Here is a 24,465-nt window from a genome sequence, read left to right as displayed (position 1 = left end):
GGGCACTGGGCCAAAGGAACCTCGGCCCCAGGCTCCGGGTGCGCCCACATTCCTCCCTCGGCCGCGGCCCTGTAACTGAGGTCGGGCCCAGCCCAGTCCTGCCCTGGGGTGTCTGGTCGCCACCCCTACCCCTGAACAGACCACAGTGCAAGCAGGCAGCTGACGTTTTTATTGATGTTACTATTTCCAGTCCTCTGGGAAACTGGTCTGGACCAGCCAGCTTCCCCTTCTCGGAACCTGGTTGGGGTAATGGCGAGCGGTGAGGCGCAACCTTCAGCCGGTATCCCCCTGCAGTAGACACATCTGGAGTCTCCTACTCTCATCCGGGAGGGGAGGGGCGCAGGGGTTGTGCAAGTCCTTGCCTCAGGACAGGGATGGGGGTGGGGGGCAGTGCTCTCCGACCTCTCTGCCCCAGGCAATGCAGAGGCCAGGCGGGCTGAACCGGCAGTCCAGGCGGGCCAGGCAGGCCCTGGCTTGCCCTGCTCCATGGAGCTGCTCTACCTGTAGGCACCAGGGATTTATTTTCTAACTGGGCTGGGGGCGCGCGCGGGGTCTGAGTGCAGCCACAGCCACTTCTATAGCCTTTTTTTGCTAAGGCTCCGGGGACCACCCTGCTTTCAAAGCTAGATCTGGCTTCCAACTCCACCAGGCTGGACCTTGAGGACGCTGAATTAAGAGAAGTGGGAGTGAGGAGGAAAAGAGCAGTGTTGGAGGAATAGGGTGGGTTGAGGCTTACAATCCAAGGCCAAAAGCTTCGCTGGCCTTTATACCCCACTGATGACAGTCCCGGAAGCTGGTGGGGACGGTCATGCCTCAGGCACCTGTGCTTTTCAGGAACATTCAGAGAAGCAATGATCAGGGTGGTCGAGAAGGATGTCCACGTGCCTCAGGGGGGTACTGGCTCATCTGTGACTGCTGGAGGGTACAGAAGAGAAACCCCTGTAGCCTCCCACACGTGCAGTGACCCAGCAGGCTCCACCCACCTCTGCTCCCACATTAGGCTCTGGATTCTGGATTCTGCCAGGTCAGAAATTGAGGTTCAAGCCAAACTGGATTTGGGGATAGGAGGAGGAAGTGTGCATGTGAGCCCCTGGGAGCAGTGGGGGCACCCCTTCAGTAAGGCCCAAGAAACACTCCCCCCTTGCCCACCCCAGACAGGAAGCTCAGAGTTTTACCCCTCGGCTTCTGCTTTCATTTATCTGGGACTGTAGAAGCTTTAGGTGATTTGGGCTGTAACCACTGGGATCAGGGTGTGGGCAGCAGCCAGCTGGGTTAACCCTTATGTGGGCAGGGTGGGAAAAGTTATAACTCACAACGAACAGCCAGAAGAGTGTTTCCATGGCAACAAGACACAGAGGTCACTGTGTAGGGGTGTGTCTCATCTAGCTGCACTGGCCTGGGGAGTCCGGCATCCTCATCCCTCCTTCCCAGTCGACCTCGGGCCCCTTTGCCCCAAGAGTATACCTCACCCTCTGTCAGAGAGAATCCCAAGGAGGGCATGGGAGGGGGCACAGCCTAGGCAAGCAGCTATCTTCCAGACTGCCCCCCATATGGTGGGCTGGAGAACAAGGGGAGGTTGCTGAGTCCAGCTGCCCAGAGCATGAAACCCCCGTTGCCTGTGGGTCTGCTCACACCTGTTTGCCCCCATGGTGCCCACTCCGCACCTGCCCCGATGGCTACAGTGAACGCGTCTCCACAGGCCACCGTTGCCACCTTGATGCCCTGGAGGCCTTGGACCTGACAGGGTGCTCGGCTGCTCCGGCGGGCATTGGTACCCAATTGTCCATGCTGATTGCTGCCGAAAGTGTAGCAGTCACCTGAGGCTGTAGGTTGGAGGGGAGAGGGGTCCCTGAACCAAATCCCAAGGAGCCAGGTGAGCCCACCTCTGGCCTCCTGTGCACAGGTTTTACTCACCAGTCACAGCAGCTGAGTGAGCAGTGCCCAAGTCCAGACTCAGCAGGGGTTCCAGGTCCAGAGGTGCAGAGCCTAGTGGTATGAAGCTCAGGGCTTCCTCCACTTGCTGATGGGGGGCAGGCTCCTCCCCCAGGGAAAGGTGGTCCAAACCCAGCTTGTTGAATCTGAAGGGAAAACCAGAAGCCAAGTCCAACTGATAGTTTGTATAGACTGCTCTGCCCTATTTCAGTTCACCAGAGCACAGATCCAACCCTGCCTTTAACTGAGCACTGCCCTTAGCCTCCCTGAGCTGTGGCCCTCAGCAGGAGGTAGGCAATGACAGATGGAGCACTAGCAGCCAGTGAGTAGGCCAGTGAGAGAGCAGGCTAGTCATCCTGGTGCACCTGCTTACCTGTTGCTCCCACAGGCCAGTGCTCTGCCAGGCACAGTGAGGACCATGGAGGAGTCGATGCCACATACAACACGCTGGGCTTCCTGTCCTGGGGGCATGGGCACCTGCTGGGGGCAGCTGTGGGACTCCCTGGTACCTAGTCCCAGCCGGCCTACAAGGAGAAGTGAGGATGAGGACAGCTTGAGCTTTAGGGTTAATGATGCCTGGATGAGGAAGGCCCACCTAGAAGAGTGAAGGCTGTCCCTTAAGCCTGAATTGCCCTTCCTTGGCCCCTCTGCCAGTCAAAATCCTACTCTTCCTTTAGGGCCCTGTTCAGACTCAGATGCCACCTCCATCTTCTCCAGGTAGAATCCATTGCTACTCCCTGAGTTCCTACACCTCTGAACCTTGGAAGTAGCCCTGATGCTGTCCTCTATCATAACGGAGATGTGTGATCCTGCCCCCCATTAGACTGAGTCCTCCATGAGGTCGGGAACCCCACCTACGTCATCTCGGTAGCTTCAGTGCCCAGCCTGAAGCTCAGAGAAAGCCTCAATAAATACCATCGGATGAAGGAAATCTCCCTCATTTCACTCTAAGCACATGAAGGGATAAGCCACATTCCGTGCATCTTGTCTCAGCAACCAGCACAGGGTGGGCACAGAGTAGGTGTGCAACAAGCGTTTGTTGAACAAATGAACAGAACTGGAGAGAAAAGGCAGCAAGAACAGGCCATGGGATGGAAGGTAAGTGTGAGGAGTCAATGAGGGCTGGAATCGCCCTGAGATAGAGCAAGGGCGGGGCACTTACCGCCATCTCCTCGGCCCCAGGCAAAGAGTTCTCGCTCAGTTGATAGGGCCAGCACATGAGAGGCTCCACAAGCCACCTGCACCATCTCATAGCCCAGCAAGGCCTCCACAATGGTGGGCTGGAGGGCAAGGGGAGGCTGTGGGCAAGGGGTCTGGGACTAGCTGCCAGGTCTCAGCACCCTCCCTAGGGTGCTGCTAAGTCCCATGAGGTGTCTGTCTCTTTAACCCCCCCCTACACACACACACACACACACACACACACACACACACACTCTCACACACTCTCACACACTCACACACTCTTTTTCTCTCTCTGCCAGGTGGGCAGCCTTTGGGGAAGCCCAGTCTTTCTGTACTTCCCCTGATGCAGCCCAGAACAGGTGGAGGCTGAGAGCCAGAGGGACCATGGCTGCTGGGAATTCCCCTGCCCCCAACCTGGGTGTCAGCTCTCAGATATGGGCTCCTTACCATCCCCCTACTTCCTCCTCCCCAAGTACACGTGACACCCACCTGGCTCATGTCAGTGAGGCTGCCATGGCCTAGACACCCACTGCTGCCACTGCCAAAGGTCATGATGATGCCTCGGTCTGGGGATGGGGCAGTTAGGAAAGGGAGGAGGAAGAGTTTAGGCTGTTTTTCCAGACAGGCCAGTCCAGCCTTGGGTTTAGGGAAGCAAGTAAAAGTTGGGAGCTAGGGCTGGAAGGATGAGATAGGAGGGGGAGAAAAGTGTGTGGGCAAATGACTTAGCCTCTGAGCCTTAGTTTCTCCATCTGTCAAATGGGTACAATACAAGTACCTTACTAGATCTGTCATGAAGGGTAAAGGAGATGGTGTAAGTAAAGCTCCATAACTGGGAGATTAAAGCAGTAAGTGGGCAGTTTGCAAATGACAGGCAACGAGAAAGCTGTTCTGGAGGCCCTTTCATGGTGGGGAGGGAGGGAGATAGGCTAGTCCCTGGCGGTCTAACCGGTCAGGCAGGCCGTGAAGAGGTCCCCGCAGGCCACATGCTTGATGGTCACACCTGACTGGCCCTCCAGAAAACGGGAGATGAACTGGGGTTGCTGCTGCTCCATTGCCCCTGGGAGGAGGACGCCCCCGCCGGCGCCTAGGGGCGGGGCCTGCGGAAGGGGGCAGGGGAGGGCGTGGCCGGAGCCTGAGCACCCTCTCACCCCTCCACAAGGTGCTCCAGCCCTGTCCCACCCACAGCCTCCTCACCTCCCACAGTATGAGACGCCCGGAGCGCGTGACGCCTGCCTTCTGCGTGCGCCCTGCTGCCACTTGGACCACCTCTGTGTTGAGCATCGGCAGCCGCAGGGGGGCGCTGAGACCGCCACCCCACGCATACACAGAGGACAGAGGTGGGGGGATGGCCGGCCGCACTGGGCCCCGGGGGACGCCTACAGCGCATCAGGCTTATTAATTGGTGGGAACAGCGGGCACCCGCGGAGTCCCAGCAGCCTGCCCCAACTTACCCCTGCAGCGGGTGCTGGTGGTCCTACCCCCTGCGCTGCCGGGGGCCATGGGTGGTCCAGTGGTCAAGGACTTCTCCACCCTATAGGACAAATGGCCTCAGGAGACGGTCCCTGGCCAGCACTCTGACACCCAGGAATGGAGGAATGGCCCGATACCCCCTCTACCCCTCTCACTGGGTGTGCCCCCTCTGCTCCTGCCATCCAGGGCCTCTCCCCCCTCCCCCGGGGCCCCTCCCAGTACAGGCCTCCGCATGCGGACGCTGCCCACATCGGTGTGGAGGTTGAGAAGGGCACGGATGCAGAGGGGCTGTGCCATGATGTGGCTGAGTGGTGGCCGCTGTGCAGGCTCTAGGCTGAGCAGACTTAGGACCAGCTGGCGCAGCTCAGGGCTATATCGGTCAGAGATGGGTGCAAAGGTGCCGCTCATGATCTTCAGCACCAGCGCTGGCAGGTTCTATTGAAGGCACCAAGTTGAGGGGTTGGCCTAGGGCTGTGCTCTTATGCCAGCAGCACCCCTAACTCTGAGTCCCAGGCCTGGTCTGATGGAGTAGCCTCAACCCTGCCCTCAGGAACCTTTAGTTTGATGAGGGGACCCCCCCCCCGCCCCCGCCACTAATGATGCCAGAGCCAAACCCTGCCTTCAGGAATCCTTAGTCTGATGGGGGAGCTACAGCTATGTCCTCAGAAACCCAGATTGTTGGAAAAACTCAAGTCTTATCCTTGAAGGTTCCTTAATCTGAAGGAGCCACAGCCCTGCCCTCAGCCTAATGGGGGGGAGGGGGGTGGAATCAGCCTCTACCCTCAGTAACTTTCAGTCTGAGGGAATCACAGCCTTGCCCTGGGTTAATCCACCAGTCTGATGCGGGAGAGACATAACCCAGTGATAACAGAAGAAACACAGAAATGCTTGGAGCTGAGAGTTTCTGGAGGAGGGAGGTAGAGATTTCCTAGTTGTCCTCTTGGGTGTGTTTACTGCTTACACTCACCGCGGCCTCAAAGGCCCTCTTGAGGCTGGCCAACTCGTACAGGACACAGCCCAGGGCCCAGATGTCGCTCTTCTGGTTGTAGGGTTTGCCCTCACACAGCTCAGGGGAGATGTAGCATGGAGTACCCACCACCTGCACCAGGAAAGCCAGTATTACAGCCCTGGGGGTGGAGGAGATGGGACCAGGTGCTCTGCACACAGGTCCATTTGTGGGCAGCTTCTTCCCAAAGCAGGCCAAGGCCAAGGTGCTTCCTTCTGCAAGACTACCCAGCCAGGGGCCAAGGTCTTTGGGTGGGGGGAGAAGGGAGGAGGTAGGGATACAATGTGGACCTTGGCCCCCAAGACCTTCTGCACTCCCGAGGTCCCCTCCATGCCCAGGCACCGTGTAGGCCTTGCTCTTGCTGCTAAGGATCTTGGAGATGCCGAAGTCGCCAATCTTGACTACCATGCGGTGCTTGTCGAGAAGGATGTTCTGAGTCTTGAGGTCCCGGTGCAGGATAAGGTGGGTGTGCACGTGATGTAGTGCCAGCAGGATCTGCACGAAGAAGTGCAAGATGGTCTCCTCCTCCAGCAGGGAATTGCAGCGCTTTTGGATGAACTCAGCCAGGGTGCCACCTATGACCACAACAGGGTGGTCAGAATCCGGGCTTTTCCATGCCCAGGACAGCACCTCTTCTTTTATGGAATACTACACTGAGGCCGGGGAGGGCAAGGGGCCTGGGTCACACAACTGGGACCAGAACTCTATACCCCTGACCCTCAGCCAAGCCCATCCCAAAGCAGGAAGCTGGCTAATCTGTGTCTGCCTGTCCCAGAGGCAAGGGGTCCTTGGAGCCAGGCCAATGCAAGGAGGCTGGCTCACCTGGTGCGTATTCCATGGCAATCATGAGGGCCTTGTCCTCCAGGAAGTTCTCGTAGTACTCAATGACATTGGGGTGGTTGAGCAGCTTGAGGACCTGGCACTCATTCTGGGCCGCCTGCCTCTCCTCCTTGGTCATCTGCTCCACTGGAATCTGCTTGATGATCACCAGCTTCTGGTCAGCCTTGCGCAGGCACAGGTGTACAATCCTGGGGACACGGAGTACGGTGGCGGGCTCGGGTCAGGCGGGGCAAACCTGGTGCCTGGGAGCTCCTTAAAAGAGCAGAACGGGGACCCAGACTAAGAAGTCATCTAACCAAGGAGTCCCAGTGGCACAGTGGTTAAAACACTCAGTTGCAAACTGAAAGGTCAGGAGTTTGAACCCCACCAGCCACTCCACAGGAGAAAGATGTGGCAGTCTGCTTCCATAAAGGTTTCAACCTCTTAAACCTTATGGTACAGCTCTATTCTGTCCTATAGGGCCGCTATGAGTCGGAATGGACTCAACAGCAATGGGAAGCCAAGGGCCCAAAACACTGAGCTGGAGAAACGGGAGGAATGATCACAAACGTGGTGTGAGGCCTTGGGGAAGTTATTTAACTTATCTGAAACTCAGTTTTACCACAGGCGCAATGAGGAAAAAGTAATCCTGATCTATAAGTTCCCATAAGAGTCCTTGGGTGGTGAAATTGGTAAATACCCTCAGCTGCTAACTAAAAGGTTGGCGGTTCTAGGCCACCGAGAGGCACCTTGGACGAAAGGCCTGGAAGCCTACTCTGAAAAACCAGCCATTGAAAACCCTACGAAGCACAGTTCTACTCTGACACACATGGGGTCACCATGAGTCAGGGTCAACTTGATGGCAATTGTTTTGTTTTGCTTTAAGTTCCCACAGACTCTGGAGTCAACTGCCTGGGTTCAAATCCTTGCTTCTCCTCTTACTGTCTGGTCTTAGACAAGTTATGTGACATCGTCATATGGAAAATAGGGATAATATAGAATCGACTTCACGGAGCTGTTAAGATCAAATGAGAAAACGCAGAGAAGGCACTTAGCAAGTTCCTGGCACACAGAAAATGCTCAATATGTACAAACCATTCATATTATTATTTCATTTCTAGTCTGTGGTCAATGTCCATAATAGCAGGGACTACACTCCCCTTGTTTACCCCTAAGTTCCCAGTGCATAGCCCAGTATTTAGCACTTATTAGGAGCTCAATAAATATTTGCTGAACAGTCTGAAATTTATATCTCCAGCCCAGACCTCTCCTCTGAGCCCCAGACTCACACATCCAACTACCTGCTTTGCATCTCCACCTGAATGGCTCATAGCCATCCTACACTTTAGCAAATTAAAACTCTTGCTTCCTACCCCCCCAAAAACTTTTCCTTCCCGGCTCTTTTCCATTTCAGTAAATGGCACCACCATCCTCTACTTATTAAAGTCAGACACCTGAGAATCATCCCAGGGTCTTTCCTCCATTTCACACCAACTCATCAGTAAATCCTGTGTTTCTGCCTCCAAAATATCATGACGCCATCCACTTCTCTCCATGCCCTCTGCTATAACGCTTGATCAAATCATCATCTCTTACCTAAAATGCACACTAGCCTCTGAAATGGTCCCTTTTGCTCTTGTCACCCTCAAATCTAAATTCCACATAACAGCCAGAGTGATGTTTTAAATACTCAAGTCAGTTCAGACCCTTCCTCTGCTTAAAACTCTTCCCCTTATAAAAGGTTGCCGCTGGGTCACTTCTGACTCATAGCGACCCTAAAGGACGGAGCAGAACTGCCCCATAGGGCTTCCAAGGAGCTGGTGGTGGATTTCAACTGCGAACTTTTTGGTTAGCAGCCTGAGCTCTTAATCACTGGGCCACCGGGGCTTCCTTCCCCGTATACTGCAAATAAAATCAACCCCTTTACCTCGGCCTACAAAGCCATAATCTGGTCCCTGTCCACCCTGACAACCTCATTTTATAAATTCTCTACCCTGCCCACTACATCCCAGCTACACTAGTCTTTTTCTCAGTTCCTTGAATGCTCTGAATTTTTTCCCTCCTGAGGATCTTCACATATGCAGTTTCCTGCCTGAAAAGGCCTTCACTCTCCGACCACTGGTCTTCATTCCTCAAGTCTTGGCTTTAACCTCACAGCTCAGAAAAGCCTTCCTTGACCACCCCTAATAAATTTTTTCCCTGGTGGTGTACTCTCCTTACAGCCTGTTAATAACTTCCCTAACTGCCATACCTTTATAACTCCTTTAACAATTTGTCTTGCTTATTGTATAGTTTGCTTCTATAGTCTGTAAATTCTTTGACGTAGATCAAGGATCATGCAAGTTTTAGTTATAAGTGTTTACTCAGTCCCAGGATCTGACTTGTACAGTTGGCGCTCAGTGTTTGTTGAATGAATGAGTCACGCAGCGAAGAACTCGGCGAGGGCGCGTAAGCTTGCCAGGGGCGTGGCCTCATTGGGGGCGGAGCCTCCCGCCAGATCTGGGACCGGAAACCTGGACGCGGCTTCACAGAGTGAGGGCTCACGTCTTGGGGCGGGGCTAACCGGGCAGCGATGTCACGGCCAAAGCTGGGGCTTATTTTCCCTCTTTCCAAGCACTTGCCTCCCCCAGACCCCTGGCTCACCCGAATGCACCTCTTCCCACCACACGGATCCGCTCGTACTTCTCCATCTCATTTTTCAGAGCCACACTTCCGGAACCCCGCCACATACAGACACAGCGCGTGCGCAGACCCGCCCACTCTAAGGCCCCGCCCCCGCCCTGTGAGTATTTGTGGGGCGGAGCAAGTAGAGCTCAGACTTAGGTTCCCCTCCACGTCTCTGCTGATTTACACCGTCCAGGCAACCCTGGCACGCGAGCGCTTTTCTTTCTCGATCCCGCCCCTCACAGGGTCCGGGGAATGGGGTGATATCCCACTGTTTGTCGCGCCCCGCTGTAGCCAGCACGGTACCGTCGCTCCCCACACGTGTGGCCCAATCCAGTCCTCGCAAAGCCTCGATAGACCCGAAGGGTACCGTGCCCCGAGAATTGACCTTCCACAGACCAGCTGGGGGTGGGAAGCGAGGACCCACCTCCCTCTGCCCAAGAGTGACGTTATTTCAGAAGGAGAGGGCGGATTCGCACTGGCACGGAAACGATAAATACTTAACCAAAACTGAACCGAGAGTGTCAGCCCTTTCGGTCTGCGGGGTAGGGAGCAGGGTTAGTTTCATGTTTGCCTAGGGAGGGACCGGGGAAACCCCGAGCTGTGCAGTTTGATTCACCTGGGGAGGATGTGACACAGTTTTCAGTCTGTCCCGAGTAGTGAGCACCGCGCTTGTCAGCATCCTTCAACTGTCCCCTCCACACACGCAACGCTGCAGCAGGGTGCTCTGCCCTCAGCGTTCAACTAGAAAAAACTTAATGGGGGGAAGATGGGAGATAGGTGGACTCCTGTCTGGGATAGGTGCAAGGTCTGCCTAGAGGTAGGGGGTGCTGGCTGGTATCACCATCTCGGGTCTTGATGGGAAGTCAGTTTAATTCAAGGTTCTCTCCGGCGGCTCCTGCTCTGCGGGAGCTCCATGAAAATCTCAGTCATAAGAAGGAGGATGGTGATTAGCTCAAGGTTAGTATCTTTATTTCTGAGTGAGCGAGGTATGTTGAGGAAACGGGTGTTTATCCTCTGTCCCCGCCCCAAACCAACGCGCATGGAATGACCACGAGAGCCCCTCAGTCTCTGGCTCAGGTCGTTGTAGGCAGGTGGACAAAGCTGCCCTGTAAGCAAAGGGGAGTGCAGAGAGGGAAAGCCGTTCACCCGGGACACTAGTGCCCTCACCTAGAAACCAACAGGCCGAGGTTGACCCAGGAGGCCCACAGGGGTTAATGTGTAACCTTGGAGCTGTCAGAGGAGGCAGAACAAACACCCAAACTGCTTAGTCCCTGGGTCTCTGGCGCCCCATACTTCTGGCTTTCTCTTCCCTCCCGCAGCACCTTTCCCCTAGCCCCTGGTCCCTTCCTACCCCCTCGGGGCTCAACCGCTTCCTCCCTTTGCCCAGAGTCTAACTTTCCTAAAACGCAACTGCCAAGCTCGTTGAAGGCAGGAGGCCCTCGCCACAATGAGGACAGGCTGGCACCTAGTGGCCGCGAGCCGCAATTGCTCCAGGCCCTTGGGCTGGAGAATGAGGGTCACTCCAGTAGCCTGGGCAAAGCGTCGGTCTTCCCCGCCCCAGCCTCCAGGGAGCCAGAAGAGGACGGGGACTGTCTGAGGGAGGATTGTGACAGCCGCCTGGCCCCAGGAGCCCAGGAGCAGCTGGGAGAAGAGGTGGTGAGTTAATAGTTCCTAAGCACCCACTTGGTGCGGGGGGTGGCGGTGGGAAATAGGAGCAGGTAAGCACGACCATCTTGGCCTGAAGAAGCTAGTGGGTCCAGTGCAGGAACAGGGTCTGTGCAGAAATCATCGTCCGATCCGGGCCTCCGACCCCTCCGCAGGACCAGGGCTTAAGGGGCGTGGGTGACAGGTCCCGCCCAACTTTGCTCAGAAAGAAGTTGAGGGTGGGGAGGTTTCTCTCAGTCCCCGCCCAGGGCGGGGAAGCCGGTGGCCCCGGGGAAAGTGGGGACGCGGATTAATAAGGCCAAGCGAGCGAGGGCGGGAGCGTACTCCGTCAGCAGTCGGGAAGCGCCAGCGCGGGGGGCCTCGGCAGCAGAGCCTCCGGGACAGCCCCTCTTCGCCCGAAGCCTTCGGGGGCCTGGCGGGGCCCGGGCGGCGCCCGGGAAATGGGGCTCGCGCCCTCCGCGCGGCACAGGCGCCGGGGAGCGGGGGCGGGCGGACGGGGCGGGGCGGGGGCGGGCGGGCGGCTGGGGGCGGGGGCAGAGGCCGCGCGGGGAGGGGCCGGGCGGAGCGAAGGGGCCTAAAGGGCTCCGCGGAAAGTGTGCGAGGCTGGCGGCCGGCGCGAGGGCCGGCGGCGGCAGGAGAGGTGTTCGGGGCGGACTGGCCTGAGAAGGAGCCTGTTCCCCGAACAACCTGAGGCAGCCGCCAAGAAGGCGGGCAGACAGACGGCAGGGAGGGCCAGTATGCCCCTTCTGCTGCACCCCGCCTTGCCGCTGCTCCTGGGCGCCACGCTGACCTTCCGGGCGCTCCGGCGCGCGCTCTGTCGCCTGCCCCTGCCCGCGCACGTGCGTGCCGACTCCCTGCGCACCTGGCGCTGGCACAACCTGCTCGTCTCCTTTGCTCACTCCATAGTTTCTGGAATCTGGGCGCTACTGTGGTGAGTAAGCGATTGGGGGACTGAAGGTAGCTAGGGGATCCGTGCACAGGGAGCTGAAACTGGCTCTTGCTTTACTTCATCGCCCACGGGCGGCTGAGGCCCTGCAGTCTCACCTGATTCTCTATTTTGGAATCCTATCCAACCAGGAGTGGAAGCGGCCCCAGGGGAGGGGGAGTCTCACCTGGGAAACCGGAGGCACAGGGTTTCGGCCAATCCCCTCCTTGCTCCCTAGTCAGCCAATAGCGCGAGCGGCTGGCCCAGACTCCCCCAGGACTGCCAACAGTAATTGGGGATTTGAGGGCCAGGGCCCTTTGGAGTGCCGAAACGGTGGAAGCCTCGCTTCTTTCCTCCCTTCCAGTGTATGGCAGACCCCTGAAATGCTGGTGGAGATTGAGACGGCATGGTCACTTTCTGGCTATCTACTTGTCTGCTTCTCTGCAGGTAGGTCTTGCCCAGGAAGCCAAAGTTGGTAGAAGAAAGCTTTTCAGCCCTTTTCATGACCTATATTCTTCCATTCCTCCACTAGGTTATTTCATCCACGACACGGTGGACATCGTGGTGAGCCGCCAGGCTCGAGCTTCTTGGGAATATCTTGTCCACCACGTCATGGTAAGTGAGCAGGGGCTGGGGTATAGACCTGGTGCTGGCTACTGGGTCTCAACCCAGTCTGAACCTGAGAAGGCCATCTTCTCTTAACCCTGGTCTTACCCTTGTCCTACATCTTTTCTCATGCTAAAAGCTGAGGGTTGGCACTGTCCCTACGCTCCCCACTTGAGGCCTGCAATCCTTGGTCCCACCTAAACCAAAAAACAAACTTGTTGCTGTTGAGCCTGTTTCAACTCGTAGCCCTACAGGACAGAGTAGAGCTGCCCCATAGGGTTTCTAAGGAGCAGCTTCTGGATTCAAACTGCTGACCTCTTGGTTAGCAGCCAGAGCACTTAACCACTACACCACCAGGGTTTCCCCAGTGCACCTTGCACCTCCTTAAATAGGCTGGAAATTCCACTCAGTGCCAGGCCCTATGATCAGAGATCAAGGTTTAATGTTGAATGAAGAAGACATTTTAACTACATCAGGAGGAAAGAGGGGGCTTCCAACTCTGTTGTGATCACACTCCTACCAACTTCCAAGAAAGTTTTGGCATCTCTGGTCCCTAACCCCTGTTCTTCACCTTCTAGGCCATGGGTGCCTTCTTCTCAGGCATATTTTGGAGCAGCTTTGTTGGTGGGGGCGTCCTAACACTACTAGTGGAGGTCAGCAACATCTTCCTTACCATCCGCATGATGATGAAGATTAACAATGCCCAGGATCTCCTTCTCTACCGGGTCAACAAGTATGTCAACCTGGTCATGTACTTTCTCTTCCGCCTAGCTCCTCAGGCCTACCTCACCCATTTCTTCCTGCGTTACACCGGCCAGAGGAACCTGGGTACCTTTCTACTGGGCATCCTGCTCATGCTGGACGTGATGATCCTCATCTACTTTTCCCGCCTCCTTCGCTCTGACTTCTGCCCTGAACGTGTCCCCAGCCAGAAACACAAAGACAAATTCTTGACTGAGTGAGAGCAGAGCCTGGGACTCATGGCAAGGCCAGGAAACACAGCCTAGGAGAGCAAATTCACACAACAACTAGGACTTCACCCCAAGCCTGGGGTGTTCTTTGTGACCAACCTCTAACCTTGGGCACCTGGTATTGAAAATACTATGAAAGCACTCCTCTGAAGTCCTTGTCCTTTCTTGGGCAAGCGGTGAGGGAAGCAGACAGACCGGTTGGACACGGTAGATGGGTGTGTGGGGACTGGGTGCTACCCGAAAGTCAGCCAACCCACACACTGCCCGGTAATGGATGCTAATGAAAACTCTCAGTGAAGTTGTCTTAGGACAACTAACCTTAATCTGGGTCACAAAGTATGTCTGGTACGTAAGCTCCTACCACCAGGGGTTACGAGTATGGTGGGGTGTCAGGGCTGAGTGTTTTAATAGCAACAAAGTAGACTAAGAGTCTTGCCCAGGCCCCGTAGCTGTGTACCATAGCATGGCTTCACCCCAGCCCAACCAGAAACACATACAAAGACAAGAAGCATATGTGGTGAAAAAATTTATATTTAGAATTAGCCAGCTGGACTCAGTTTATATGATCCCAATCTGAAAAACAAAAGGGAGCTTTGTTACTAAGAGCTGAAACGTGAAGATTAAGTTGGAATGTTATGGTTAAAAAAAAAACGAGGGCGAGGCCTGTTATGGATAGGGTGCAGTCAGTCAGTTAAGACTCATCACCAAACATCAGGCTTTGGTCACTAACAGAGGCATCATCTGCACCCAGGGGGTGGGTGTTAGGGAGTTTGTAGAAGAGGAAGCTTACTTTGTTGGCAACATCCAAAGCATCATAGTCAGGAGCCAGTCGAACATATGCCTTCTTCTCTCCATCGGGTCTGGGGTGGGGAGAAGGGAGCCTTAGTCCTGAGTGTTCGCACTGCCTCCATTCCCGCCCTTCCTCCCTTAGTCCTCTGGCACATCAGCGGTTCCTTTGTTCATGTCATTCTTTTCCAAATAGTGATTTTTCCATCATTTGCACAGAGGGTGGTATAGGAGCCACAAAGTCACAAATTAAGCTAATTCTCTATTGCCTTTTATGGGAAACACCATAGGCCACAAGACATTTAGGAATCAAACCTAAGTAATGCGACACAACTTTAATTCTAGAACCTGCCCCTGCCCCCTGAAAAGCCCATACTCCATACAAAGGAATACAGTTACAGCAGGAGCTGCTCTTTTCTCTAGGCTTGCAAACTACCAAACCGACCTCTGACCTCAAGAGTAGAAGTAGCATCAAAAAATCCCATGCCGTTCAGGACTTCTGGCTCTTAACTGTGGCCCCAGCTTCCCCCTGCCATCCCACAGGACCCCACTTACCTAATCAAGGTGTTGACCTTGGCCACATCGATGTCATAGAGCTTCTTCACAGCCTGTTTGATCTGGTGCTTGTTGGCCTTGACATCCACAATGAACACAAGTGTGTTGTTATCTTCTATCTTCTTCATGGCTGACTCAGTGGTCAGAGGGAACTTAATGATGGCATAGTGGTCAAGCCTGGGGGAGAGGCAAAATGGGGTCACCTGGCCTGGGCCTAGTAGGTGAAGAAAAGATGTGCCCTCTTTTGGAGCCCAGTGCATCAGACAATAAGGTAGCAATCATTTTTGTCAGACTTTGGTCGCTGAATAGACGTCATCATCTGCACCATGAAACCTAGGGACTCTGAGCCCCAGATGGGGGTTAAAGACTTTGTGCACTTTCTCTTGAAAGGCTCATCTTTGAGTTCCAAATCTTAAACATTCTTTATCTTATTTAACATTCCTGAGGAGCAGAATAAAGTCTCACTTAAAGAAATTTTAGACTTGAGAGGCTAAGCAACTTACCTCAAGAGCACTAGGCTAGACTGGAAACCCAGGTTAGGGTTTCATTCACTGTGAGACTATTTCTACCCCCTTTGCTGAAAACTGGCTCTATGCTCCAGAGCCCACTGATTCTTGACAGGAATATTTATAGCTCAGGTTAAATTCACAGTAGCTTGAGCACACCTATTAACACAGCTTTTCTCCTGTAATTTAGACAAGCCAAGTTCTGTCCACCCAGACACTGCTTCTTATCTCGAAGGCTGAGGTATGGTCTCAAACTCTCACCACACTAAATTCTATGTCCAAGTGGGTGAGGGGACTGGGGGTAGGGGTTGTTTTCTTTTAACTGCTGTCCTCTATGCACACAATCCACTTTCCTACCTCTCCCTTAGGAAGCAGTGGGAGGAAGAGAAACCCACTGGTGTCACCTACTATCATGGCTCTAACTTCTGGTCCCTAAATTTTTGCAGTAGTTTGACACCAAAATACACAAGAACCCCAACCTGCCTCACTGTCCCCATCCACCTACCCACGCACCCACCAATCCTTGAACACAGTGTGAAACTTTGGAAGTAAATGAAAAAGCTTTCTATACATTGTTGCAGGCCATCACTGTTCCCATCATCAATCTAGAATCAACCCACATCCTTGCTCTCCAGGACTTTTCACTACAGCAAAACCCAGGACTCCAAAATAAGGACATCTAAGCCTTCTCTATTGTCTCAGTTAAGTGGACTGTCAAGCCCTTATCACATATAAGGCAATAATTAACCTAACAGAAAATCTGAGTGACTCTGAGTTGATTTAAACAGAATTAGCACCAATTGTAAAAACTTCTCTTGTTTTTACATACGGCAAAAACCATCTCCTCACGTTCCCATTACGGAAGCTACTGAGTACCGACATGTTTCTCCTAAGCCATGCTCTAGGTTGGGCAAATGTGTATCTCCAAATTACCAACGGAGAACAGTCAAATATTTCTCCACATATACAAGGGAATACTGACTTGTTTCTCCTGGGGGCGCTCTTCCGAGGATATTTGGGCTGCCTTCGCAGCCTCAGTGTCTTGGGCCGCCGGAAGGTGGGTGAAGTGCGGATCTTCTTTTTTTTGTGGCTATGGACGCCTTTCAGCACTGCCTTCTTCGCCTTCAACGCCTTTGCTTTGGCTTCAGTTTTGGGAGGCGCAGGGGCTGGGGAAAAAAAGAAAACGAGGGTGCAGGACTCAGAAATCCATCACTTTTGGCCTCAATACCTGTGGTGGGCGCCCCTGACCACACGTGCATCAGTGGTTCCTTTGAAGACATCACAAGTCTCAGGAAATTAAAATTTTTCCATCACATGCACGACACTGAGGACAAAGGAGATCTACTTGGTGTAATCCAAGGACACAACGAAGAAAAAAAGGACTAGCACTGATCGAACGCTTGACACTTGCCAGCAAGGTTATTAAGGATTGCATACATACTGCTCTGGGGGTCTATACAGCCTCGTTTAACAACAACAAAAAAAAAAAGTACAAGGTAAAACTGAGGGCACGAATTTCTTTTAGCTCTGGAGACAAGCAGCTCCAGCATGTGGACGTGTGTAGCTCCTCCGAGGAAGGGGCCGACTGGCTCTCCCCGGCGGATGATGCCGTGCCGGATTGCCTACTCCACCTTCTCCGTCACTGGAGCCCGGCCCATGCGGCTGGGCCCACGCGGCCCACATAGGCCGCCGCGAAGCCGAAATGCAGTCAGCTGCTCCCGAGCAGATCCCCCGGGGATGAGCCCAGAAGCTATCCTCCCAGTTCGTTCCCTCTGCGAGGATTTCACACAAGCCTGGGGTGGCCCCTAGCCCCGACACACACCTTCCTTCTTAGCTTTCGGCGCCATCTTCGTAAAAAGGGTTTTTCCACGACCGTTCTCACGGGCTTATAGAATCAAGTCTCACAGAAGACTCGCGATGGTTCCACTTACAGCGGATTGGATAATTTGTAGCGTGGCGCCCGCCGGGAATGGTAGTTAGATTTAATTTCTCTACGGGAAGGAATAAGCATGCGCCAACCCCTGTTCCTGTAAGGCACTAAAGCTTCTTGGGAGTTGTAGTTTTTTTAGGACACGTGTTTACTTGCTCTGGCTTGTGGATGGTGTAGCCGGTTGTTGCTTGGGTCTGGTCGTACGCTTCCCACTTTGAGCAACTTCTGGTCTCAAGAAGGATGGCCTGCAGCGCCAGGAGACAGTAACACTGCCACCTGAAAGACTACAGTTAGGCTGATTCGGGGACAGCGAAGCAAATTTGTAGAACGTTAGAGCAGGGTTTGCCCAGTCCTACTCCGTCAGTCAACACCTGTAGGGTCACTATGAGTCGGAATTGATTCCACGGCAACGGGTGTTTTACTCCCTCAGTCGACACCTGTGGAAAATAAGGTGCTGAAAGGAGACGTCGTTTATCAATAACGCCTGATTTGGTGGCGGTAAAATCTAGTTAGGCAAAGGGAAAGAAGTATCCGAGTAGGTGCATGGAGGGCACGTTAGTTCTCCCACCTCCCCTTTACCTGTGACAGTGTCAGACTTCGTGCGTTTTCCCGATAATACTCTTGAGGAAGTTCTACCAGTATTTAAACACTCAGCTCAAGATTTTCCCCAGTACTCGCTAGTCCTTCCAGTGAATAACTTCACTCAGAGTCCCCTCTCCTACCCCAGTCACCTTTGCATCCTCAAGTTCAGATCCTGACCAAGAGCAAGGCCTGGTGTTGTTCAGGTAAATGTCTTCTCTGAGGATCTGTGCCTCCCCTCCCCTTCATCCCTCCCTGTTTTGCCCCTCCCCTTCTGGGGCCAGATTTCCCCTTTGACCAAAGTCCAAGAGGATTTTGCAAAAAAGGAAAAGTTGTCCCTTGGGGGAAGGGGGAAGATTCTATACCAGAGGGATCCACACGTCCAGAGCAGTGACTTCCCCCGAAGGGCGGAGTTCCCGGTCCACTTAGCCCTTCTTTATCCTCCCTAGAAGGAGACAGCTTGGTTTTCAGCACCCCCAATCTACACAGCAGCCTTGGAGGAGGTTCCAGACTTCAAATGTCTCTCTCCTCGGTGGGCATCCCGTTCCGACCCTGGCATCCCCTTTACGCGCTTCCCCGCCTTCCTTCACATACCGCCCCCCTCTCCCCCCAAACACGGGCACAAGGGTGAGCGGGGGCAGACTCTGAGTCACGTCCTGGGCCTGGAGTCGACGAGGGAAGCGCCGCCTCTCCTTGGGCCCCTTCTCTCCCTCTTTCCCCTCCCCGCCGTCTCCTGGCCTAGTCAAATACTGCACAGCAAGCCCTGATTCCCCATCACCAGTTCGGCTGGGTAAGGGTCCCCGTAGGAGGCACAGGGGTGCAGGGGAGAGCGGCTTGGGGGCTCCCGATTTCGACAGGCTTGGGCCTAAGTGGGGGCGGGTCTTGGTGTTCCGTGAGGCTTCTGGCGGAGGAGCCTGAGCCCGGGCAGCGCAGAGATGAGAACAGGAGGGGGAGGCTGGGGCGGGCTGGGAGGCCCGGGGCTGTCGGGAGAGGGGCGGGGGGCGGCCTTTCTCCAGGAATTTCCGGGGATCAAGTTACAGCACCCGCAGAGGTCTAGCAGAGTGGGACGCGTAGCCGTGCAGCAGCCTGGGCCCCTCGCCCCCGCGCCTACCGTCCTGCGGGCCTTGGCTGCGCCACCCTTGCCTACACTGACCCCGTGTGGCGGGGCCGCTCTGCGCCCCGAGGCCGCCCTGTTATGGTAGGGCCGCCTCAATCCCGAGTTGTCGTCAGGTCTCGGCGGCCCCGGATTATTGTGGGGACTATTCGGCCCCGCGTCATTGTAGGGTCTGCAAGGGCTCGGGCACCCCCGGACGGGACTCCCCGCCCCCATTTGGCGTCTGAGGGGTCTCCCCGCTCCCGAGTCGTCTTCGGGACACCCCGGGCCCGGGTGATTGTGGGCTCGCCTCGGCCTCGGGTGATCGTCCCATCCCCGTGGCCAGCGGTGGTCGTAGCGTCTCCGAGGCCTCGGGCTCCCGTAGGCTCTGCGTGGCCGGCGGTGGTTGTAGCACCTCCAAGGCCGCGGGCACCCGTAGGCTCGCCGTGGCCCCGAGTTATAGTCGGGACACCCCGGCCGCGGGTGATTGTTGTGTCTCCACGGGCCCGGGTCGCCAGGGCGGATCAGGCCTCCGCGCCCTCTCAGGGCGCTCGGCAAGAACGCAGACAAGATGAACATACTGGCGCCTGTGCGGAAGGACCGCGTCCTGGCCGAGCTGCCCCAGGTAGGCGCCAGCGCCACGTCGGGCCTCTCTCTGCCGCGGGGAGTGGGCGGGGAAGAGGCGGCAACAGACCGGTTTCAGAGGACTGAGCCCAGACCTGCCGCCCTGTTAGGCCTGGTGCTTCTGGGTGGTCTCTCCGGGCTGTTTGGCCGGGGGACTAGAGCAAGGAGTGGGTGAGCCCCATTCTCCTCCACCCTTCTCACTCAGTGCCTGAGGAAGGAGGCCGCTTTGCAAGTGCACAAAGACTTCCACCCCCGGGTCACCTGCGCCTGCCAGGAGCACCGGACAGGCACCGTGGGGTGAGTTGAAAACACCCATAACAAAGAAAGGGAGCCCCCGGAAACCCTGTAGTCACAGCAAGGGTACATAACCACCCCCTTGGGACTCCATTTCAGCCCCTGCCAGCTCTGTGGTTTTTCCCCGTTTTTAAGCTCCCATATTCTCCCCCTTCCTCCCAACAGGGTTGTTGTGAGGGTCCTGTGAGATGGGATGGGGTAGAAAGGTGGCAGATAACTGACACAGAGAAAGTGCCCAGCGTGGGTGGTCACCTGCTCAGCTCCCCACACACCATCCCCCAACCCCAGCGCAGGGGGCTGTGCCTACAGGGATAAGTTGTATTGTGGGCAAAAAAAGAAAAAAAAGTAACACTAGTAACAATTGTTATCATTGAACATTTACTGTGTGCCAGGCAGTGTGTTGGGTCTTTTAAGGTACATTTAACAGAGATGTATCTTAGAATATAGGGCATTTTTCATTTTAGGAGCCCCTGAGTGATGCAAACTATTAATACGCTTGGCTGCTAACCCAAAAGTTGGAGGTTCAGTTGCACCTGAAGGCACCGTGGAAGAAAGGCCTGGTGGTCTACTTCCAGAAAACCAGCCATTGAAAGCCCCTTGGAGCACAGTTGTACTCTGATACACATGGGGTCGCCATGAGTTGGAATCGACTCAGTGGCACCTGGATCTCGTTTTAACCTTCACAAAAACCCAGTAAAGTATATCCTATACCTTCATTTAATAAATGTTGAAACTGAGGTCCAAAAGTGACTTGTCCAAAGTGACACAGCCAGTAAGCATGAGAACTGGGATTCAAACTGATGTCTCTCTGAGGCTGAAGCACAAAACACCCTTGCGCCCCAAGCTTATCTGTTTGGGCAGCAGCTGCCTGGGAGGTCTAGTGTCTACGGTAACCTCAGTCTGGGTACAGTTACCTTTCTGAAACTTGTAGGGGGTATTTGAACTACCTAGCATGAAGGGGCTGGTACCCATTCGCCCTGCCCATTTTTGTGTCCAGCAGATTTAAGATCTCCAAGGTCATTGTTGTAGGAGACCTGTCAGTGGGGAAAACTTGCCTCATTAATAGGTAAGGGGGTGCTGGAGCTGGGCTGGGCTAGGCACGGTGGGGCTAGGCCAAGTCAGGTGGTCTGGGCTAAGGCCCAGAGCTTCTGGTGTCCCCTCAGGTTCTGCAAAGACACCTTTGATAAGAATTATAAGGCCACCATTGGTGTAGACTTTGAGATGGAACGATTTGAAGTGTTGGGTGTCCCCTTCAGTCTGCAGCTGTGAGTGCTTCCTCTACCTCTTTGAGCCTTCCCTTCCCCCAACACTTACCTCTCATTCTCCCACACACACCTGTGCTTCACCCCTCCTTCTTCTCAGCTGGGATACCGCTGGACAGGAGAGGTTCAAATGCATTGCATCCACCTACTACCGAGGAGCTCAAGGTCAGAGGCTGGGTGAGGTGGGGTAGGGGGCCTGAGAATGCACCTGGCCTCTAATCTAGGGCTAGGGCAGTTGGGGAAGTGAGCCATGAGTGTCTTCCCCAACAACGGGTGCTGTTTCTGCCACTCTTGTAGCCATCATCATTGTCTTCAACCTGAATGATGTGGCCTCTTTGGAACATACCAAGTATGTGGGCATACTAAAACTTAAACAGGGGGCTCTGGGAGGAGAGGGTTCAGAAAAGGGGTGGTCAGGGGCATGGTAGGGAAGAAGAAGGCATCTAGGACCAGAGAGGGAGTAATTAGGCATGTTAGTGTGGGGGGGAAGAGCTGGTCAGGCTCATACCCCCGCCCTTCCATGGCAGGCAGTGGCTAGCTGATGCACTCAAGGAGAATGACCCTTCCAGCGTGCTTCTCTTCCTCGTGGGTTCCAAGAAGGATCTGAGTGTGAGTGTGCCAGGGGGAGGGCTGTTCGCCTTGCTGGGGAAACTCTCCATCCACCCTCTGACTCTGACCTTCCCTCAGACCCCTGCTCAGTATGTGCTGATGGAGAAAGATGCAGTCAAGGTGGCCCAAGAGATGAAGGCTGAGTACTGGGCAGTGTCATCACTCACCGGTGAGTCAGAAGCTTTAGGTCTTCTGCTGCTCCATGCCTAGCTTTCCTTCTCACTTCACCTCTAAGCTGTGCCCAATGCGCCCAGGCCTGACACTGCCCCTGAGTGCCCACATGCTCCCTGTGTCCAGGTGAGAATGTCCGGGAATTCTTCTTCCGGGTGGCGGCACTGACCTTTGAGGCCAACGTGCTGGCTGAGCTGGAGAAGTCAGGGGCCCGGCGCATTGGGGATGTTGTCCGTGAGTGCCCGCCTGGATGAGGGTGGCAGAGAGGAAGAGGGACTTCCAATCCCTGATTCACATATTCCCTACCCTTCTTCAGGTATCAAGAGCGATGACAGCAATCTCTACCTAACAGCCAGCAAGAAGAAGCCCACATGTTGCCGTGAGGGATGAGGGGTCTGTCCAGAAACTACCCAGCCCTGGGGTACTGTGCCACCCTGACTCCCACAGAGCTTCACCCCTAAACATTTGCACTGACTGGAGTTTTTGGACCAAAGAGCTTCCCCTTGGTGGCAATACCCCCAGGGGAGTAGCTGGGACCATGCTAGTCTCTTCCTGCCCCCAGGCACCAAGCCAAAGACTGGATGCCCCAACCCCTCTCCAGGGGCTCTCTAGGGTACCCGGCAGGGAAAGACTGGGGATGACCCCTAATGTTTTGCTCAGCCTGCTGGGCCCTTTGGGCATGAAGATGCCTAATGATCCCAGCTCCCGTGTGCCTTATGCATTAAAACCTCTGTGTTATTAGCACTTTGGGGACTGGAGTCCTTTGCTGGGGAGGAGGAAGTGGAGTGAGTAGGGCTGTGTGGCCATTTTGGGGACTGGAGCCTCCTGCTGGGATTCTGACTATTCCCGGTCCTTGGATAGGGCTCAGACAGGCTGGGAGCTCAGGGACCAGACTTTGGGGGGCTGTACTCTTTGGGGGGCTGCACTGGGCCTTCACTGGGTGAGATCTGAATGGCCTTTCCTCTGGTCCCTTCTCCCATGTATGTCTGCATACTTGGTGCTTTTATTATGCCCACATTTCTACCACTGGAATCTTTTTTTAACCGTCTTCCCGCCTTCTCTCTTAAAAATATTTCTCTGAATACAATGAGAAGTGATTGAGTTTTGGATGCTTTTTGGATTGACCAGAAAGCCTAGGGAGGGTGGGAGCCTAGCTCTTCATTCAGAAGATGCGCTCTGAGTTAGGAGAACCTGCAGTTGAATCCTCATGTTTATCCTTATTAACAATGGGAACTCGGGCAAATCACTTACCCTCTGTGCCTTGATTTCCTCATCTGTAAAATGGTCCTGAGAATACTGAATTCATGAGGTTATACAGATGAAATAAGAGAAAGCACTTAACACATTGTGAGAGTTCAAAAACCTTCACTAATATAATAACCATTTTGGGGAAGAGTGACTGTTGACATCTGACCCGGAGTCATAAATCGGCCAGAAGAACCTCAGACAGATATCTGGGCCAACAAAGGAGGGACACATGTGGCCTGATATCGTCCTGGGAGGTCATAGAGAGCCAAGCCTAGAACACAGATCCTGGCTTCCAGTCAGCGAGTGCTCTGTCCATTCCATCCTGGTTCTATTCTCACCCAGCCCCTCTGTCCCTGAAGGGTTGGCTTTTCTGCACAACCTTCCTCCACTTAAGGAGCCCTGATGGTAGAGTGCTTAAGCACTTGGCTGCTAACTGAAGGGTCATCAGATCAAACCCACCAGTCACTCTGCCGGAGAAAAATGTGGCAGTCTGCTTCTGTAAAGATTATAGCCTTGGAAGCTCAATGGGGCAGTTCTACCCTGTCCTACAGGGTCACTATGAGTTGGAATTAACTCGACGGCAACGGGTTTTTTGCCTCCACTTACAAACACTGCCCTTCTCCTGGCTTGCTCCTGGCTTCCCCTTCCCTGCTTTCCTGAGACCTCCCTAGAGCTATGGTGGGTAGAGAAGTTGGGCAGTGGTCCTACCCACTCAAGCTCCTGGGTCTGGATGAAAGGTGAAGGTTGGGAGCAGGCAGAACTGGAGCAGCAGGAGGGGCCCTTGATGACCCTGGAAAAAACAAGATGTAACCACCAGCCTTTCCCCTCCTCTCTGTGCTTTGAGGTGTATTCTGACTCGAGCCCTTGTGCCAAAAAAATGCAGGGGTGTGATGCGCGGAATGTGGGAAATTCAGCTCTAAGACTTTTCCACATTCTTCTGTAATTGTTTTTTTCCTTCTTTGTTCTCTCATTGGTCGGTGCTTCTCACCCCTTGCCTTGCACAGAGGCTGTTAACTCACTGTGTATGTGAAGCCTGTATGGCAGTAATGGTGTGGGGTGCTTGTGCTGTGAGGTGTGTGGGCAGCAGGGGTATGTGTCCGCACTGTGTGTGCTGACAGAGTGTGCAGATATGCACGTTGCGGTGAGCAGGGTTTTCTGTGTGCTATGTGTATGCTGTACTTAAGGGTGGGAGGGGTGTGCCTGTGAGGGGTGTGTATAGTGGGTTATCATGAACGCAGCCAGCCCTCCCCTCCGGATAAGGCCAGTTTATGGAGATACAAACGTGCTCTTTATTGGGTAGTGTCTCTGGGACACGGTGCCCAAGGGGCCTAGGAGGAAACGCTGGGGGGCGACGCTCGGGCGGCCTCTGGTGGCCCCGAACCTGGGCCGACACAGGGGTGCTGGGCTCCGACACCACAATCTCATCCGAGAGTTCGGCAATGGGCTCCTGTGGACGGGCCTGCGGTGGAGAGAGGGTGACCTCTTGCCTGAGCCGGAAGGACCACGGAACAGCCGAGAAGGCGGCGCGGAGGCCGGAGGCGGTCGCTTCCCTCGGGGGCTGGGGG

General features: G+C 54.7%; 4 protein-coding genes and 4 non-coding genes across 28 annotated transcripts in view; 2 read left to right on the top strand and 6 right to left on the bottom strand.

Annotated features, from left to right (window-relative positions):
• LOC100658036 (protein FAM222B) overlaps nucleotides 1-13,234 on the top strand; it is a 90,444-nt gene extending 77,210 nt beyond the window's left edge. The window contains exons 3-6 of one of the 2 annotated variants that reach the window (XM_023556207.2): nucleotides 10,638-10,732; nucleotides 11,819-12,113; nucleotides 12,199-12,281; nucleotides 12,851-13,234. In XM_023556207.2, coding sequence (XP_023411975.1) covers nucleotides 10,638-10,732; nucleotides 11,819-12,113; nucleotides 12,199-12,281; nucleotides 12,851-13,234 — 857 coding nt within the window. Of the gene's footprint in view, nucleotides 1-10,637; nucleotides 10,733-11,295; nucleotides 11,673-11,818; nucleotides 12,114-12,198; nucleotides 12,282-12,850 lie in introns of those variants that run through there. The other variant, XM_003416957.4, reaches the window with a different exon arrangement.
• Nucleotides 74-11,103, bottom strand: NEK8 (NIMA related kinase 8). 12 transcript variants are annotated; one of them, XM_010596452.3, is made up of 15 exons: nucleotides 9,053-11,093; nucleotides 6,413-6,618; nucleotides 5,933-6,165; nucleotides 5,552-5,683; nucleotides 4,811-5,019; nucleotides 4,566-4,645; nucleotides 4,309-4,490; nucleotides 4,061-4,211; nucleotides 3,604-3,680; nucleotides 3,095-3,230; nucleotides 2,306-2,456; nucleotides 1,915-2,078; nucleotides 1,665-1,823; nucleotides 1,314-1,472; nucleotides 104-915 (listed from the first exon to the last, which is right to left on the bottom strand). In XM_010596452.3, exons 1-15 carry the CDS (start codon nucleotides 9,136-9,138, stop codon nucleotides 887-889), a joined length of 2,154 nt encoding a protein of 717 aa, XP_010594754.2. In that variant the 5' UTR covers nucleotides 9,139-11,093; the 3' UTR covers nucleotides 104-886. The 12 variants fall into 12 exon arrangements, with proteins under 12 accessions (XP_023411973.1, XP_023411970.2, XP_023411965.1 ...); XM_003416960.4 differs by having other exon boundaries at nucleotides 106-915; nucleotides 3,095-3,212; nucleotides 9,053-11,091; XM_023556197.2 differs by having other exon boundaries at nucleotides 86-912; nucleotides 5,552-6,165; nucleotides 9,053-11,101.
• Nucleotides 13,003-17,021, bottom strand: RPL23A (ribosomal protein L23a). The gene is made up of 5 exons (XM_003416952.4): nucleotides 16,913-17,021; nucleotides 16,073-16,256; nucleotides 14,585-14,761; nucleotides 14,034-14,103; nucleotides 13,003-13,816 (listed from the first exon to the last, which is right to left on the bottom strand). The coding sequence occupies exons 1-5, from the start codon at nucleotides 16,935-16,937 to the stop codon at nucleotides 13,802-13,804; spliced, it is 471 nt and encodes a 156-aa protein (XP_003417000.2). The 5' UTR covers nucleotides 16,938-17,021; the 3' UTR covers nucleotides 13,003-13,801.
• Nucleotides 13,920-13,991, bottom strand: LOC111752527 (small nucleolar RNA Z17). The gene has a single exon (XR_002787435.1). It is a non-coding gene; the product is annotated as a small nucleolar RNA Z17 (small nucleolar RNA).
• LOC111752540 (small nucleolar RNA SNORD42) lies at nucleotides 14,182-14,246 on the bottom strand. Its single transcript, XR_002787447.1, has one exon. It is a non-coding gene; the product is annotated as a small nucleolar RNA SNORD42 (small nucleolar RNA).
• LOC111752526 (small nucleolar RNA Z17) lies at nucleotides 14,838-14,910 on the bottom strand. Its single transcript, XR_002787434.1, has one exon. It is a non-coding gene; the product is annotated as a small nucleolar RNA Z17 (small nucleolar RNA).
• On the bottom strand, nucleotides 16,344-16,410 carry LOC111752539 (small nucleolar RNA SNORD42). Its single transcript, XR_002787446.1, has one exon. It is a non-coding gene; the product is annotated as a small nucleolar RNA SNORD42 (small nucleolar RNA).
• Nucleotides 17,022-18,280: 1,259 nt separating the features above from the next.
• RAB34 (RAB34, member RAS oncogene family) lies at nucleotides 18,281-23,058 on the top strand. 9 transcript variants are annotated; one of them, XM_010596451.3, is made up of 11 exons: nucleotides 18,281-18,389; nucleotides 19,211-19,317; nucleotides 19,522-19,613; nucleotides 20,611-20,676; nucleotides 20,774-20,875; nucleotides 20,973-21,037; nucleotides 21,170-21,221; nucleotides 21,400-21,481; nucleotides 21,560-21,650; nucleotides 21,779-21,886; nucleotides 21,969-23,058. In XM_010596451.3, the coding sequence occupies exons 2-11, from the start codon at nucleotides 19,264-19,266 to the stop codon at nucleotides 22,040-22,042; spliced, it is 786 nt and encodes a 261-aa protein (XP_010594753.1). In that variant the 5' UTR covers nucleotides 18,281-18,389; nucleotides 19,211-19,263; the 3' UTR covers nucleotides 22,043-23,058. The 9 variants fall into 9 exon arrangements, 8 of the variants coding, with proteins under 8 accessions (XP_010594753.1, XP_023411976.1, XP_023411980.1 ...); XM_023556208.2 differs by having other exon boundaries at nucleotides 20,608-20,676; XM_023556212.2 differs by lacking the exon at nucleotides 20,774-20,875.
• Nucleotides 23,059-24,465: the final 1,407 nt, after the last annotated feature.

Source organism: Loxodonta africana, chromosome 18 (assembly GCF_030014295.1).
Source record: "Loxodonta africana isolate mLoxAfr1 chromosome 18, mLoxAfr1.hap2, whole genome shotgun sequence".
NCBI classification, from domain to species: domain Eukaryota; kingdom Metazoa; phylum Chordata; class Mammalia; order Proboscidea; family Elephantidae; genus Loxodonta; species Loxodonta africana.
The sequence above is the reverse complement of the archived record's forward strand: the minus strand, read 5'-3'. Positions and strand labels throughout refer to the sequence as shown.